Source organism: Hakea prostrata, chromosome 6 (assembly GCF_041222555.1).
Source record: "Hakea prostrata isolate BN-2017 chromosome 6, UWA_Hpros_2, whole genome shotgun sequence".
Classification (NCBI taxonomy): Eukaryota; Viridiplantae; Streptophyta; class Magnoliopsida; order Proteales; family Proteaceae; genus Hakea; species Hakea prostrata.
This window is the reverse complement of record NC_142605.1, coordinates 17,284,471-17,302,029: the sequence shown is the minus strand read 5'-3', so window position 1 is coordinate 17,302,029 and position 17,559 is coordinate 17,284,471. Positions and strand designations below refer to the sequence as shown.

The 17,559-nt window shown below is 44.4% G+C and overlaps 1 protein-coding gene across 1 annotated transcript; it reads right to left on the bottom strand.

Moving 5' to 3' along the window:
* Positions 1–3,366: 3,366 nt before the first annotated feature.
* Positions 3,367–7,537, bottom strand: LOC149012397 (uncharacterized). The gene is made up of 4 exons (XM_089157595.1): positions 5,816–7,537; positions 5,321–5,382; positions 3,548–5,153; positions 3,367–3,393 (listed from the first exon to the last, which is right to left on the bottom strand). Exons 1-4 carry the CDS (start codon positions 7,535–7,537, stop codon positions 3,367–3,369), a joined length of 3,417 nt encoding a protein of 1,138 aa, XP_089013721.1.
* Between the last annotated feature and the right edge of the window lie 10,022 nt (positions 7,538–17,559).

Sequence of the window (17,559 nt, the reverse complement as noted above, 5' to 3'; positions counted from 1 at the left end):
CCAAGAGAATTTCCCCGTCTCAAGGGAACTTCATCTTAAAAGATTTCCTCCCGTCTACCACCAAGAAATGGCGGGAGTTTTACCTTTTCTTTAAACCACCTTCTCCCGAGCCTTTCCGTACTCAGTTCCACGAAGTCCCCAAGGGGAAGATCGACCGTCTGAATATTCCTGTCGCCCTTCATCCCGAGGAGGAAAACTATATTGATATAATAAACTCGGTTGACGATGACGAGCTCGCAGTCCATGGGTACTCCATGGAGTACGAGTCAGTTCTTCAGCTATGGGGTTTCTCCCCGAGTAAGTCTCTTTTTATTGTTTTTGTGTCATTTATGTTGTGCTGACCTGATACGTATTCTTCGTTTTTCAGTGAGCCAAAATATCTCTGAGGATGACCTTCTGGCAATGGCGCTTGGGAACATGGACGAGGCAAGGAGACGGAAGCCTGTGCCTGCAAGCAAGCCTCCTTCGGGTGCGCTCAAAAAAGCCCCCGCTCAAGTTCCTGCGGCCGCCAAGGCGATAGCCCCTCCTCCCAGGCCATCTCCGGACAAGAGTCTAAAGAAGAAGGCTCCTTCCTCGGGAGCTGAGAAGCGTAAAGGAGACGGCGTTCCTCGTCTCTCGAAAAGGGTTCGTATTGACGAACCAACTCGGGAGGTTGCCCCCTCCTCTTCGGCTGGTGACCTTGGTTTTAACTCCGTTTTCAGTGACTCGGAGTATGCTGAACAGTGGCTAAATGAGGCCACTAATGATGCTGATGCAACATATCTGTGCAACCTCCCAAATAGGGAGTTTTTTAATGAAGGATTCAGGTACCTGTCTTTCTTCCTTTTTCTCCCGAATCACTATCATCAATCTTCTTACCCGGGTAATCTTTCTTCAGATACGTTGCTGGTGCCGTGCACATTTTTTCTGAGTCTCTTCGTAGGGCTCGGGACCAAGCAAAGCAGTTAGCGCTGGCCGAACAGCTCCACGGGGAGTCACACGTTCGGGCCCGCACTGCTATTACTGCAAAGGAAGATGCGGAGAAGAAACTGAAGGACGCCGAAGAGAAGGCGGCCAAGCTGAAGAAGGAAAGGGATGTCCTTTCCAAAAGTAAAAGCAAGTACAAAGGGAAGGTCAGTGACCTGGAGGAGAAAGTCGGGAAGGTGTCTGAGGATTTAAGGGCGTCTGAAGCCCTCTTATTGGCGGAGAAGAATGAGAATGCCCAGCTGAGAGACAAGTTGAAAGAGCTGGAGTCCTCGGGAGCCTCAAGACGAGGTGTGCTGGAGGAATACTTCATGACTCCAGAGTTCAAAAATCTCACTCGGGCTGTCGCTACTCCCTCCTTTAAGAGGGGTATGCGAGTTGCCTTTAAAAAGGCTCTAGAGCAGACTGATCTTCCTCGTCCCCGAGAGTTGGAGAAGCTGCTGGACCCTTTGATCTACGATGAGCTCGGACGCCCACGTCCCAAAGACCTTCCCGAGCTTGAGGATTTCCCTTTTCCCGATGCTATGGACTATATTGATCCTCTCCCCCAACCCTCTCCTGAAAACGAAGTAAGAGAGGAAGGTGAAGATGAAGGAACAATAGCTCGGGAAGAAGATAGTGAGCTGCCAGAAGAGCATGATCGGGGCGAGGGAGAGATCCAAGGTTCCCCTGCCAATACTGTAGGCATGTTGGAGTCCCTAGAGGGTGCGACTGAACCAGCTGTTGGAGAAGACCTTCCCGGGAGTCCTTCAGTAAAAATTTGATTAAGTCTTGATGCCGAATACTGTAATCTTTTTTGAATGAATCAAGTTTTTTTTCTCCATTTTTGTTGTTCATGAGTTACCAAACAAGTTTTTCTTGGAGATTATCGAGATAAGCCCGAGTGATTTGTATAAACATACATACGAATGGTATCTTTAAGGAAAGATGTAAATTCCTTCAAAAAAGGAATTATTAATCAAACGAGAATGAACCCGAGTGAATGGTATCTTTCAGAAAAGATGCAATTTTCCTCAAAAAAGGAGTAATTAATCAAACAGGAATGAACCCGAGTGAATGGTATCTTTGAGAAAAGATGCAATTTTCCTCAAAAAAGGAGTAATTAATCAAACAGGAATGAACCCGAGTGAATGGTATCTTTGAGAAAAGATGCAATTTTCCTCAAAAAAGGAGTAATTAATCAAACGGGAATGAACCCGAGTGAATGGTATCTTTGAGAAAAGATGCAATTTTCCCCAAAAAAGGAGTAATTAATCAAACGGGAATGAACCCGAGTGAATGGTATCTTTCAGAAAAGATGCAATTTTCCTTAAAAAAGGAGTAATTAATCAAACGGGAATGAACCCGAGTGAATGGTATCTTTCAGAAAAGATGCAATTTTCCTTAAAAAAGGAGTAATTAATCAAACGGGAATGAACCCGAGTGAATGGTATCTTTCAGAAAAGATGCAATTTTCCTTAAAAAAAGGAGTAATTAATCAAACGGGAATGAACCCGAGTGAATGGTATCTTTCAGAAAAGATGCAATTTTCCTTAAAAAAGGAGTAATTAATCAAACGGGAATGAACCCGAGTGAATGGTATCTTTCAGAAAAGATGCAATTTTCCTTAAAAAAAGGAGTAATTAATCAAACGGGAATGAACCCGAGTGAATGGTATCTTTAAGAAAAGATGCATGTTCCTTCAACCAGAGTTGATCAAGCGGAAATGAACCCGAATTTATTGTATCTTCCTTAGAAAGATTTGATCTGGTAAAATGTGAAGTCACAAACGGAATTGACCCGATGTCTATAGTGGTTATTGGTAGAACTTCTTCAAATTTGTGGAATGCCATGAACGATCAATCGGGCTTCCGTCTTCTATTCTCTTCAGTCGATATGATCCCGGCCTTGTTTCTTTTTCCACCAGGTAAGGCCCTTCCCATGTTGGAGCTAGCTTTCCTTGATTTCTTGGGTCTGAAGCCCCTGTTCGTCTTAAAACCAGATCTCCCGATCTATATCTTCGGTTGTTAACCCGAGAGTTGTAGTGTTGTGCCGCTCTCCTTTGATACAATAGATTCTTCTGTTGTGCCTTTGTCCGGGATTCTTGCAAAAGATCTAAATTCTCCCTGAGCCCTTGATCATTTTGTTGTTCGTTAAACGTATCATAACGTAATGATCCAGCCAATACTTCCACGGGAGCTAGGGCTTCAGTCCCATAAGCTAAACAAAAAGGGGTTTCACCAGTTGGGGTTCGCACCGTAGTTTTGTATGACCAGAGGACACTCGGGAGTTCCTCGACCCACATTGCCCGATTATCTTCCAACCTTTTTTTGATCCCATCGAGAAGTGTCCTGTTGGTGACCTCAACTTGCCCATTGCTCTGGGGGTAGGCAACCGAAGCGAATCGATGTTCAATATGGTACCTCATACAAAAGGATTTGAACCCGGCGCCTTCAAATTGTTTGCCATTGTCCGTCACTAATATCCGGGGTATCCCGAACCTATATATTATCTTCTCTTGAAAAAACTTTTCCATCTGTTTCTCCGTGATGGAAGATAATGGCTCAGCCTCGACCCACTTTGTGAAGTAATCTATTGCAACCACCATGTACTCCCGATTCTTAGGAGCTTTTGGTAGTTTCCCGACAAGGTCCATTCCCCACATCGCAAATGGCGTCGGGTTGGAGACGGATACCATGGGGACCGCTGGTAACTTTGGGACATTAGCGTGTTTCTGGCATCGTTCGCACTTACGGACATATTCAATCGCGTCCTTTTGTATTGTAGGCCAGAATATTTCCGACCTTAATATTTTTTGTGCCAACGCCTTCCCACCCATATGTGCACCACATATGCCTTCGTGGATTTCAGCTAGGGCGTAACTCGCTCGGGATGGCCCAACACATCTCAAGAGAGGATTCGTGAAGGACCTCCTATACAGGTGCTCCCCGACCATGGTGAACCGAGCGGCTTGATTCCGGACTCTTTTTGCTTCCTTTGGATCAGTCGGGAGAATGTCATCCCGAATATATGCAATCAGAGGTGTGGTCCAGTCTGGTTCCTTGCTGATCTCAAAGGTCTCTACTTCTTGGATACTCGGGCTATTTAATTCTTCAATGTAAACCGCCGAGTCCAAGTTTTTGTAACTTGCCATTGACAGTCGGGAGAGTTCATCTGCATTTTCATTCTCCTTTCTTGGTATCTGTCGGTATGTTACCCGTTCAAAGAAGGTTTGAAACTGTCCAACCTTGACCAAATATTTAGCCATTCTTTCATCCTTTGCTTCATACTCCCCCCTGATTTGGTTGACAACCACTTGAGAATCACTTCTTACTTCCAGTTCCCGAACCCTGAGGGCTCGGGCCACTCGCAAGCCTGCTATGACAGCCTCATACTCTGCTTCATTGTTTGAGGCTGGGAATTTGAATCTTATTGCATAGCTGATAGTGAAGTTCTCGGGACTACAGAGGGTCAAGCCTGCTCCCGATCCTGAAACACTACTCGAACCATCAACATGTAGAATCCACAACTCGGATACTCCATCCGTAGGCATTTGGTCATTCTTCTGTGGTATAGTGCTTTCGACGACAAAGTCGGCCAATACCTGGGCTTTTATGACTGTCCTCGGCCTGAGCTCAATCTGGTACTCGCTAAGTTCCATAGACCACCCGACCATCCTCCCTGCTACATCAGGTCTTTGGAGTATTTTCTTTAATGGGAAGTTAGTCGGGACTATTATCGGGTGCGACTGGAAGTAAGGCCTTAGTTTTCGTGATGCCACGAGAAGTGCCAACGCCTGCTTATCGATGTCCGGGTACCGCTTTTCAGCATCTATAAGCACATGGCTCACATAGTAGATCGGATTCTGAACGGTATCACCCCGAACCAAAACTGCACTGACCGCCGTTGGCGAGATTGCCAGATAGATCGTAAGAGCCTCTCCAGACAGAGGTCGGGCCAAAACAGGTGTTGTCCCGAGATATGTTACGAGATGATCGAAGGCCTCTTGGCATTCTGGTGTCCAAGTGACTGTTCCCGAGCTTGACGTAGTCTTCAAGGCTTTGAAGAACGTGTTACACTTTTCCCCAGCTCGGGATATGAACCGATTCAAAGCGGCCACCCTCCCGGTTAAACACTGGATTTCTTTTATGGTAACTGGTGGTGTCATTTCGATCAGTGCTTGAATCTTTTCTGGATTAGCCTCGATTCCTCTTTGGGAAACCATGAACCCAAGAAACTTTCCCGAGGAAACCCCGAAGGCGCATTTTTCAGGGTTCAGGCGCATTCAGTATGTCCTGAGAACATCAAATGTCTCTTCCAAGTCAGCCAAATGTCCTGCCCGAACCAAGCTTTTTACAAGCATGTCGTCTACATATACCTCCATGTTCCGCCCGATTTGCCTTTGAAAAATCCTATTGACAGCTCTTTGATAAGTTGCCCCTGCATTTTTTAACCCGAACGGCATTACTCGGTAGTAATAACTCTCCCGATCAGTCATAAAGGAAGTGTGTTTCTCGTCCTCCCGACTCATCAAGATCTGGTTATATCCCGAGTATGCGTCCATGAAACTAAGGACTTCGTGTCCAGCAGTGGCATCGATCAGAAGATCAATCCTCGGGAGAGGGTAGCAATCCTTAGGGCAGGCTTTGTTCAGGTCAGTGTAGTCGGTACACATTCTCCATTTCCCATTTGCTTTCTTAACCATAACTACATTGGCAAGCCAGGTCGGGCATTCGATTGGTTCTATGAAACCCGACCTCTCCAATTTTTCAACTTCGACCCTGATTGCCTCATGCTTTTCAATCGCAAAATTTCTTCGTCTTTGGATGACCGGGGTTGCATCCTTCTGTATCCAGAGTTTGTGCTCTGCTACCTGTCTGTCTATCCCGGGCATATCATTTGCTGACCATGCGAAGATATCCGCATTATCACACAAGAACCGGGTAAGTTCCTTCTTGAAATCGTCTGGCTGCTCTGAGCCAATAAACGTTCCTCGGTCAGGAAAGGATTGACTAAGTTGGATCCTTTCCAGCTTTTCCACGGGTTTCGCCCGTTGCATGCTTTCTTCATCACGATCATCCCGAACCTCGACGTTCATGGCCGTTCCCGAGCTTTCTGGCTTACGCTTTTCCTTCAAGTAGTTTGTATAACATTGTCGGGAAGCCGATTGATCTGAGCAACATTCCCCGACTCCTGATTCGGTTGGGAACTTTAACTTCATATGCCTGGGAGACACCACTGCTTCAAGTGCGTTCAATGTTGGTCGTCCCAGAATGACGTTATATGCCGATAGCTCCCTGACCACCATGAAGTTCACCCGAACCAAAGTATCTCGGGGTGACTTTCCAACTTTGAGATCCAGATGGATCGTTCCTTCTGCCACTGTAGATGATCCTGCGAAACCGTATAGTGGCGTTGATGATGGTGTTAACAAATCATCAGCCAACTTCAATCTTCTGAAGGCATCATATGAGATGAGGTCGACAGAGGATCCTGTGTCCACCAGAACTCGGTGAACCTCCCGGTTTGCTATTTTGACTTTGATGATAATTGCGTCATCATGTGGTGACGTGACACCATCTAAGTCCGCGTCCGTAAAAGTTATGGGCTCGGGACATACCGGATTTTGCCTTTTCTTAGGAAAATGAACAACCCCTACGAACCGAGCCTTTTGCTTTGCCTTTCTGATTGACTCCACAGTTGGTCCCCCCATAATGACGTACACAGGTGTTTCTTCCCGATCAACCTTCTCCTTTCCCTTGTCCGCTTTTTTGACAAGCTCCTTTGGACTTGGGGATCGGCCTCTTTTCTTTGGCGCAGGTGAATATACTCGACTCTTACCCGACTGACTTACATATTGACCCAACTTTCCCTGTTGAATCAATTTCTCTATTTCAAACTTTAGATTCCGACAAGCATCCGTATGGTGACCGTAATCTTGGTGGAACCGGCAATATTTTGTCATATCCCGATCCTCTGGAGGTGCACGTATCTTTCCGGGCCATTTCAACTCCTTTTTATCCCGAATACTCATCAGAATTTCTGACGGCTTTGAGTTTAAAAGAGTATAGTTTACTTGTTCACGCTTCCAGTTACTTTTTGGCCTCTGATGTTTGTCACTCGGGGATGGTTTTTCCACGTCCCGATCTGATCTTCTGTCCCAATCAGCCTTAACTCGGGCATCTATTACTTCATAAACACTGGCTTGCTTTTGACACCTGCGTAACAGCATTCCGTACGTTCTTGGCTTGTCCGTCAGCAAGACTTCCAGAAGCCTTTGGTGAGTAATGCCGCTCCAAAGTGCACTGTATGCTACTTGATCATCGAGCTCCTCGATCTCGATGGCAACTTCGTCGAATCTTTTCAGATAGTCCCGAATAGACTCATTTCGGCCTTGCCGTATGCCAAAGAGACTGTCAGACGTCTTTTTACTCCCGATCGCGCTTCGGAATCGGGCTATGAATTTCTGGGCCAACTCCCGGAAATTATTTATTGACGCCGGTCGCAGACTACTAAACCATTTAATAACCGGGCCCTTGAGTGACGCTGGAAAAGTTCTGCAAAGTAATTCATCCTCCCGACCTAGCACAGTCATCACTGATTTAAAGTAGCTGATATGCTCCTTTGGGTTTGTTTTTCCTTCAAAAGGGGTGAAGGTAGGCATGATGAAATTTCTAGGGAGAGGCATGTTCATGATTTCGTCTGAGAAAGGCTCCCGATCTACTACGTCAAGATCCTCGTCATGATCCCGATCTTCCAGCTTTCGTTCGACCTCGGCCACTCGCCTTCGTAGCCGGTTTTCCCTTGTACCATCCTCATCGGACTCGACACGTTCCCCCCTTGATCGAGGGGTTGTAGTCTCCTTCCTTTGGGATGGTGCCCGAGAGGTCGAAATTCTCGACCTTGAAGGTGGGGGTTGGCTTTCCCCCTCACCCTCCTTATCCATGATCTCCTCGACCTTTTCCCGACGGTCCCTAGGAGGCAATGATCCTGCTTTAGACGGCAACGAAATGCGCTCTAAAGCACTGATCCTTGTCCCATTAGGCGTGGTTTGGCGCTTGCTGCGATCGGGTTGTGTTTCCCTTTGTTCCCGAGTATTTCTGGTTCTCGGGGTACGCCTTGGATGTCGGGCTCCTCGTACCGTCCTGGAGGCTTTTATTAGCCTTCCGGACTGGGTATTACGCCTTGGCCCTTGTTCGACCCCAATTTGATGCACCAAACCACGTAATACCCCTTGCATTTCGAGCATACCTTTGCGTATCTCGTCCATATCTGCCATAATGGCCTGGTCCCGGGGACCTCGCGATGTTCCTTCTTCATTCGGATCTTCCAGAACCATGTTGTCTGGAAGTACATGTTCCTCATGAACCGACGGATTAATCATTTCTTCGGGAATGACCCGATCATCCCCGGTACTTTCTTGTCGGGAACGTCCGTTAGTTCGTCGCACCATGACTTTGTAGCTTTGTCGTTCCCACAGACGGCGCCAAACTGATGCAGATCAATTATACTTCTGGATCCGACTGAGCCTCCTCTCGTATCCGGGACAATGAATCCTGCAAGAAAGGTCAGATGCGGGCCGGCTGGTGTGCCGGGCAGCCGCCTCCGATGGCTAAGTCAGATAATGAGCAGAGCAAGGACTCGTGCAAAAGCTACACAAGATTATGCTCAAAGTGTATTGGTTCCTTACCGGAGGGGTAGATCTGTGCATTTATAGTGTGGGTGTTACCTTTTATGTATTTGGTAAGTTAGCCAAACAAGGGCTGATGTTTCTCCTCGGATCATGCTCCCTTGTCGTTGGTCCCATTCCATCAGCTGCTGAGTTGACCTTCTATAACAAGGATGATTGCTATATATGTGGCGTGTGTTACGCTTTTGGTCATGGATGATCGGCATCATTCCCGATTAACTAGCATGTGGAGCCCCATTCGGTATGGACCCGACCACATTTCGTCCTGCTAGAACCGGGTGTGACCCGCCTAATATGACAAGGTATTATATTCGGGTTGTACCCGTTTGGTTCTCAGCTTTCCGTATCAGGGTGCAAGAGTTAATACTAGAGTGGGTGCTCTATGTTTTGAACTAATTGAGAGTGGGTGCTCTCTGATCATTGTAGTGAAAAGTTTCACCTTCAAGTAGTTGCTTGTTAGGGTTGAATTGTTTGAGGTTGACGGCTTATATTTTTGTGGGTGCAAGAGTTAATACTAGAGTGGGTGCTCTATATTTTGAATTAATTGAGAGTGGGTGCTCTCTAATCATTGTAGTGATCAAAATTTTAGTTGGAAAGTATTGAGTAAATACGAAACTCTATTTAGGGCATTACTCCGTGGATGTAGGTATTTTGGCTTAACCACATAAATTTGGTGTCCTGCGTTTCTAGTTTATTTTTCATTGCATGTATTGGAGTGCTTTGATTGCAGAGTGGTGGTGCACTGCCTAGTAGACTCAGCTACATTGTGGTGTGTGGTGGACGTGCCCTTGTGTAATTGATAACTGCAGGATTATCTTGGCCAATGTTATCTTGACTTAAAGAACCGTCACATCAAAGAGAATTCTAGAAGACACTGATTCACCCCCCCCTCTCAGTGTCAATTGGGAATAACACTATTGTTAATCAGCATGTTATCATTTTTTTTTTAATTGAATTATACCTAATCAATAGTTAGGCCCCAAAGGTTCAAAAGTGATATTGGATAAATAAATACATTATCCTCGGATGGAGATTGAGGCATTACAGTGTTTTTCCTCCTTGTTTTGAAGAAAGTTGGAATTAAGTCAATTTGGTGCTTTTGTGGTTTCCGAAGGTTGAAAACATTGGATATTCTCAAGCTCTTTTTTTGTGATTGAGAGATCTCAACAGCTGCCACTGAGAAATTCTTTGTTCAATTCCAAATCTTAAGTTGAAACTGGGAAGTGTGGGAACCCCTCGAATCCATGGCCCATCCTTGGATGATTACCTCACCTAGTTATGAATGATCTTCCCACTTAGTCTTGTAATGAAACGTAGGAGGCCTTCGCTGTGGATTTTGAAGAGTAACATCCAAAGGCGTGTGGTCCTTGCCAATTTATGGCTATGATTTTGGACAATTTCAAAACTCACCACCTCTTGTTTAACCGCGAGTATCTGGGACCTAAGCATTCTAATTCATGCAAAGCACAATGGTATTACTGTAGCATATACTTAAGTATTTGCTACAGTAACCAATTACTGTGGCTAAAGAAAATAGAACCAATACTCACCAATCTCCGTTGCAAACCTTTACAACGGCTTTCTAACCAATGGAAAGTTACCGTCGGGTCAAACCATTTGCTACGGTAATTTTTCCTGGGAAATGCCCTTAATTGTTGTAGTGGAAGGACCTGATAAATCAAATTTATATAGAGAGAGTTCTATATAGATCAACATTTGTATCTCATACATTCTATGCTTTTTGGCCAATTGATTAACAATAGTAGTTCGAACTCCACCTATTGCATTGAAACAAGCTCTTTGACTCGTACTTCATTTCTTTTCTTGTGCTCTTGATGATCTGGATTAGAACACCCAGAATTTCGTTGTCATCTTCTCATAGTGTAGCAAAGCTAATGATATTAACTTGGAAAATGTGAACTCCAAACTTCGCAAATTTGTGGTTGTTTCTCTATGGTAATCTTTCATTGCCTTATCAGAGACACTCTAGTGGATTTTGATCAACAAAAAGTTTATAGATTGATGTAAGATATGTTTTTTTTTTTTTCAATAGAAGGATCAGACTAAAAGGATTACACACACTTAGGAACCACACACTCAACTTTTTAACAATAGTTGCCCCAGATACACCAAAACTCACTGGATCCTTTATCTGCGATAAAGCATGAAAGAAAGACCAACATAACACTAATTAACTAAACCTAAACCTTGGGAGTTGCATGGTGTCCCACTCCAACTCCCTCAGAATATGATTATGCCACTCTCTTATCGGAGTGTAAGTTTGATCCTTCACTTCAGATTTTGCATACTAGAGATAACAAACTTCACCAGCTCCACCCTTGCTGCTTGTGAGGGTAAATGACCTCTCCACCCTTGCAGATGAACTTTGATGCGGTCCATCATAGGTAGGAATGTATCTCTTATCATCCTCCCTGTACAAAGCTCCACTTCCAATTATTTTGTCGGCAAGGAAGTCTCTATTTGTAGCACCTTCTTCAGGCGCTTTTTTTTTTTACTTAAAGCAAGTTTCCTAAAGAAAACCTTGCTCTCTCCAAATTGATATATTAGAATGCAAAAAGTTGGTACTTCCAAGGAAAGACTACAAGTTTTTAACATACTTATTGAGGGCACCATTACAAAAAAATAAAAATGTCATCAACAAATAATAAAAAGGAAGGGACAATCACCCCCTAGGCCCTATAAAAGTCAAGCCTTGTTAATTATAAATCCCTCAATGAAAAGGTGAGCTTATTTGGTGTGGAAAGGGGGTTGAGACAGGAGCTTAAAGAATAACAAAATGATCTGTTTTACTTTACCAAACGCTCATCACATGTTCTTCCCTTCTCAGAGAACATAAAAATGCCAGAGAAGTTCTCTGAGCAGGCAAGAACATTATCAAAGGATGCACCGGCAACACCCTGGCTGCAGTGGCTTTTGCTTTTTTGTTGTCACTTTCCTACAAATGCACTAGCAAGTATTTGCTTGAAAGAGCATGAGATCATGTAGTTATGTAAAGTACTGAACCAAAATGAATCCCCTCATCCATACCTTCTAAAGGGTAGTTGTCCTTGCTTTCCGCTACTGCTACACCCATACCTTTTCATTTGATGGCTACCCTCCTATATCATGTTAAAGAAAGCACTAAACCTCCTCCATAACCCTTTTGCAAAGTCGCACTCTACAAAAACATGATAGAAAGTTTTCTGCGCTTTCTCACATAGATTACACTGTGATGCAACAATGATTCCTTGTCATTTCACTTCAGCGTCCACTAGTGATCTATATATAATTATTGTTGTCCCCTTGTACTATAGTTTTATTATTAATAGAGCCCTGCTCTTTATTAAATTACTATTGCCTCCTCCCTTTCAATGATGTTAAGAGGCTGTAAAGGTTGAATGTGTTGTTGAGTGCTTTTTCCTTCTTTGGTGGTGAGTGATGTATGCCATTGGGTGGGGATCCTAATGGGGGTTATCTTTAAAGTCGGCGTGGGAATCAAGTAGATAAAAGGCTGTTAAGGTTAGTTGGAGTTAGACAATTTGGGATTTTTACTTGCTGCTCAGGCAATCTCTTTTTGGATGGAAGTTGATGCACGAAGGGTAGCAGTTGATTCACTTTTGCAGTCCAAAGGACCATGATGGGCCCCCATTCTGACCTTGTTGCCAAGATTCTAAAGATCTAACACATTTGCTGCTGAAATGTTCATTTTCACGTGACATTGGACTCATTTGGCTAACAACTTTGGCATTCGGTCAGAGGTAAGAAATTCTATAAGAGAGGTGTTGAGATGGTGGTTGCAACGATCAAAGAGCTCAGACTCAGGCGCTGCTTGGCTGAATGGTTCTAGGTAATGCCATAGTGTAGGTAATACGTCAAAAGTAATTCAATTCAATTAATTGATGGGGAAAAAATTCCTTACCTGAATTCGCTTTCCCTTACTTGAAGTATTCACAGCGGAAGTTTAGATCCACGTTCTCGTTCCACCACCAAAGGTTTACCGGCGAGATTCCTCAATCACAGGGAAAGGGAATAATATCCACAACCCAAATGCCGTGGATTAATGGAATGGAGATCAAATACTAGCAAAGAAGAAAATCTAAGCCTGCGATTCTAAGAGAGAGGGAGAGAGAGATGGAGCCGTCCGGAGATTCGCCGGCGAATGAATTACCCGTACTTACCACAATGCGGTGGTTACTAAAATATATAACCTATTTTGTAACCGCCTAATAGTGAGTTTCAATATTGCCCTTGGGCATTAATTTATTAATCAAATTAATAAATTCCAACAGCCCCACGCACAAGGGCAAGTGTTAATCTCAATGTGTCCCAGACACACTTGTATATCCGGATATACACATCAACTCTTGCTATGTATCCGATACAAGACCTCTTGTGTCCGCGACACACATGCATATCACAGATATACATATATATTGATCTCTTCACTATGTATCCCAGATACATAGACCACTGTGCCGGACACAATATCCACAAGTCATACTGGCAAAATGGGTTGTGCGACCGGTGATATAACCCGCACGCGTGAGCCCCAAACTAGAAACCTTCCGAAGGCCGAATGGCACATCACCATAGAAACAAATCAAATAAGCATTAGTATAACACGTGTCCTAGGTTTATTCAAACTCACCGGACTAAAGGTATCCGATCCCCCGAGAGATCACCTTCTTGTCCTTAAAATGTTCACTACCGAACACAACAGTGGCGCCAAGCAAACACTTTTAGGGTGCAGTTGAATCAAACCTTTCCTTTCGCCGCACCACACTACACTTAGGATTGACTCCTTTCCGGAGTGCCCCTTTAGGTCGAATCTATCATGACCATAGGTAACACCCCAAAGTAGCCACATCAACCCTCGCTTCATGATGTCGTCGAAAGTCACTAAGAACACTAATGGACCATAAGGTCCAGGACTCACACAATGAGAGGAGCAGGGATCCATCCTCTCATTTCCAATGATCGCTAAGCACACATAGTATGATATATGTGCTATGGTGGAGCATTCATATACAATAGAATGTATGTCCATCCAACACCATACAGGTCTTAGTCCAGGCAACCCCGCGCCTAACCCGAGTTACTTTATTGTCGCCACCCTAGCGCCACATAAAGTACTCGCACTGCTCCTATAGGCAACATGAATAGTGGGAACATTCATGTCGATTCTCTTCACAATAGAGAAACTCATCTTGATTCCAAATCAAGGCGACATCATGATTATGAATTGACTTACACAAAGTCATCACAACCGCCTCATCTCTCGTCGCCTCCAAGGCGCGGAGGCGAATGCTCGTGTGAGTGAGCCATTCTCTTGCCTATTGACATATGTTGTTTTATGCTAGAAGAAACACAATCACACGAAAGTGAATAAGAATAAATGCTGGAATGAACTCATATTACTCATTAATAAGAAAGTCTCAAGACAAAAATAAGTCACAACTACGCAAGCCCAAGGATTTTACATGAGAAATAAAAACATCCTTGGCTATAGGTTTGGTAAGAGGGTCAGCTACCATCAAACAGTAGATATGTGCTTAAGTACAACTTTCTTTCTTGATGTAATGTCTCTAACAAAGTGATATCTCAACTGTATATGTTTGGTCTTCCCATGATACTTGGGGTCCTTGACATAGCTAAGAGCTGCCGACTATCACAAGAGACAAGGGCAGCCTCTTTGGATGTCATCACAATCCCAAGATGTCGAAGGAATCTCCTCAACCAAACAGCCTCTTGAACCGCAGCTGAGCATGCCACATACTCGCTCCATGGTCGAGAGGGATATACAAGCCGCTTTGCTACACCACGAAATGGCCCGCATTCAGAAGAAAGCATATCAGAGGTTGATTTGCGCCATCGATGTCTCCAGCAGTCGGCATCACTATAGCAACTAACCGCAAATCCGATCCTTGGTAACACAACATGTAGTTACTGCTCCTCCGAGATATCTCAATATCCTCTTGATCGTTTCGGTGCTCTATGCCCGGGTTTGATTGGTATCGACTAACCAAACCCACCGCATAACAAATATCCGGCCTAGTACACATCATAGCGACATAAGGTTACCCACCGCACCGGAATATGGAACTCTTTCCATCTTGGTTTTCTCCTCCGGAGTCTTAGGACCCATATCAAGGCTCAAATGCAAACCCTTCTCCACGGAGTATCAATTGGTTTGCAGTTGTGATTTGGTATCTCGTCAAGACATTGTCAATATAGGTCTCTTGAGATAAACCCAAGAATCTCTTTTGCCTATTTTCGACAATCTTGACACCAAGCACATAGCTTGCTTCACCCATGTCCTTCATATCAAATACGGAGGACAACCATTTCGAATGGTTTCCAATAGCTCCTTGCTATTGCTAGCCATAAGTATGTCATCTACGACAAAGTGTCGAATGACATAATTATTATCGCATCTCTTGGTGTAAACACAAGTGGTCTTCCTCAAGCATGGAAAAACCATTTTCCATCATAGCTTGGTGGAAGCGACATTCCACTGCCTAGATGCTTGCTTTAAGCCATATATGGACTTCTTAAGCTTGCACACTTTGCGCTCAAGTCCATGTGCTTCAAAGCCTTGAGGTTGATCCATATAGATCTCTTCCTCAAGTTCTCCATTGAGAAAAGCAGCTTTTACATCCATCCGATAAAGCTCCAAGTCCAACCGAGCAACAATGGCTAGTATGAGGCGAATTGAGGCAAACCAACCACAGGGGAAAAGTTTCCTCATAATCAACGCCTCTCGTTGGGGAGCAGAAAAAGGAAAAAGAAGGACGAGAAAGAGGAAGAACAAGGAAGAAAGAAACCGAACGAGGAAGAGAGGGAGCAGAGAAAAGGACAGAGAAGAGGACCAGGAAGGAGAGGAATAGCACAGGGAAGGATGGATGCTACCGGGAGCAACAGACCCACACAGAGAGAACCGAACAAGAGGAAGAAAGACAGAAGGATAACGAAAGAGATGGAAAATCATCCAAGAAGTGCATCCCAGACAGGCACACAGAAGAAGAAGGCTTGAGGGGAAATCCAAAAGAAACCCCGGGCAAGTAAGGTGAGAAGTAGAGGAAAAGGAAGAAAAGCGAAAAAGGGGAAGGAAGATGGTTGGAACGGAGGAAAGGGAGAGAAAGCATCCCAAAGAGTGGGTAGATTTGGGCACATGGATCCACCATGTCTAGCAAGGTCATCCCCCGAACCCCAGGGGAGTCTGGAAAGTAAGTTGTCAGATATCCCCTACACATAACCGAACAATCGAGAGAACACCACGCAAGAGTTTAAACAACGATCAACCAAGCCAGAATCTAAAACACGAGCTCGACTATGAGAAATTAGATAAATGTGACCAACCTGTATAGTCATCTATGAATGTGATGAAAATGACTGCCTTTTCTAGTATGCACATTCATGGGTCACACACACGAATGGATAAGTTCTAAAGGAAGAGAGGCTCAAAGCCTTTAAATGGTTTCAGTTGCTCGAGACATGACCACAAAGTTGGCAAATGATAGTGAACCTGGCCTAAGAGACCTTCGCCAATGTTCATCCACTAAGCAAAGTCCTAGTCTAGCATGCACAAATAAGAATCAATACACACAGATTTTGGCAAACAAAAGCATTACTAGAATTAAATGAATAATCAATTGTATCCAAACAATGAAACATTATCAAGAAAACAAACCAAAACGATCACCCAGATACAAAACCAAAGAATTGTTTTCAAAACAATCTAAAACCATGCTAAAAGATAAAAAGAAACAAGATTGGAAGCGAGCAAAGACATCATGGAGTAAAAGGGCCACCTCGAAAACAATTGCAGGAGCAGAACCCACGCAGGCCACGTTATCCGTCCTCTGAAACGACGGTATCCACGAAGCTCGAGCGTTCCCTTGTTATGTGTTCGTGACGAATCAACAATCCACAAAGGATTTAGTTCAGAAGCATAGTAGAACTTGTTACAAACAAGATGAGGTATAAACACAAGACAACCTCGCCGGGAACAGAGCAAAATGAAGCGCACGAAGCAAATCAAAGCTGATTTCTTCTGCGAAGTCCCCTGAACGCGGGCCCACTCTGTTTTGTTCCCACCGGTTACGCGGACCGCGAGGTTGAGCTGGCGAAGGACCTACAGTGCAGCAGAGAAACACACGTTTGAGGGGTAGGCAACATCGATCCCACAAGCTCAAGGTGCTTGGCAGCTGATCGAAAGTCTTGACCCACGATGAGTCAAGAAGATCTTATATGCCCAAGCTTTGGCAAGACTGATGACTGGGAGACGCCCCAGCGGCGCCACAGCGCCAACCACAATCAGTAGACATGATGGTAAGCGCCCATGGTGTGACGGGATCATAAGTCAAAAGTGAGTCGAGTGGCGGCCTCTTGTGGTGGAAGTCCCTCCAAGGAACCACAGCCCCAAAAGACGAGCAGCTCATAACGAAGCACGGTCATCCTCATGGAGCTCGGGATTGTAAGGCACGGTCTTCCCTCCAAGCAGATAACAAGGTCCGCGAGGGCAGGGTACCTTCCCAGTGGGCATGGTCTGGTTTATGGTCTCTAGCATACCCGCTCTTCCAGAGATATTGCACCCGGTGCAGAGGTCATAACCTCCATTCAGCTTATCTCCTTAGTGAGGTCAGAACAATGCTCTTGGAAGCAGCCATTTTTCTAGAGATATTACATACAAGAATGAGTTCAATAAATCTAGCATAAAATACAACTCATGCAACAAAAATCACACTAGCATAGTCAACCTATGGGATAAGCACTTAAACCAAAAGAGATGCTAAAAAAACATTCAATCAAATTCTCATGCAAACCCACAAGACTTATACACTAACTTCATTCGTGCAAGAAACATGATTGATAGACCCATAAATAAAAAAATAGTTTTATCAAAATAAAACATGCAATCATGTTAA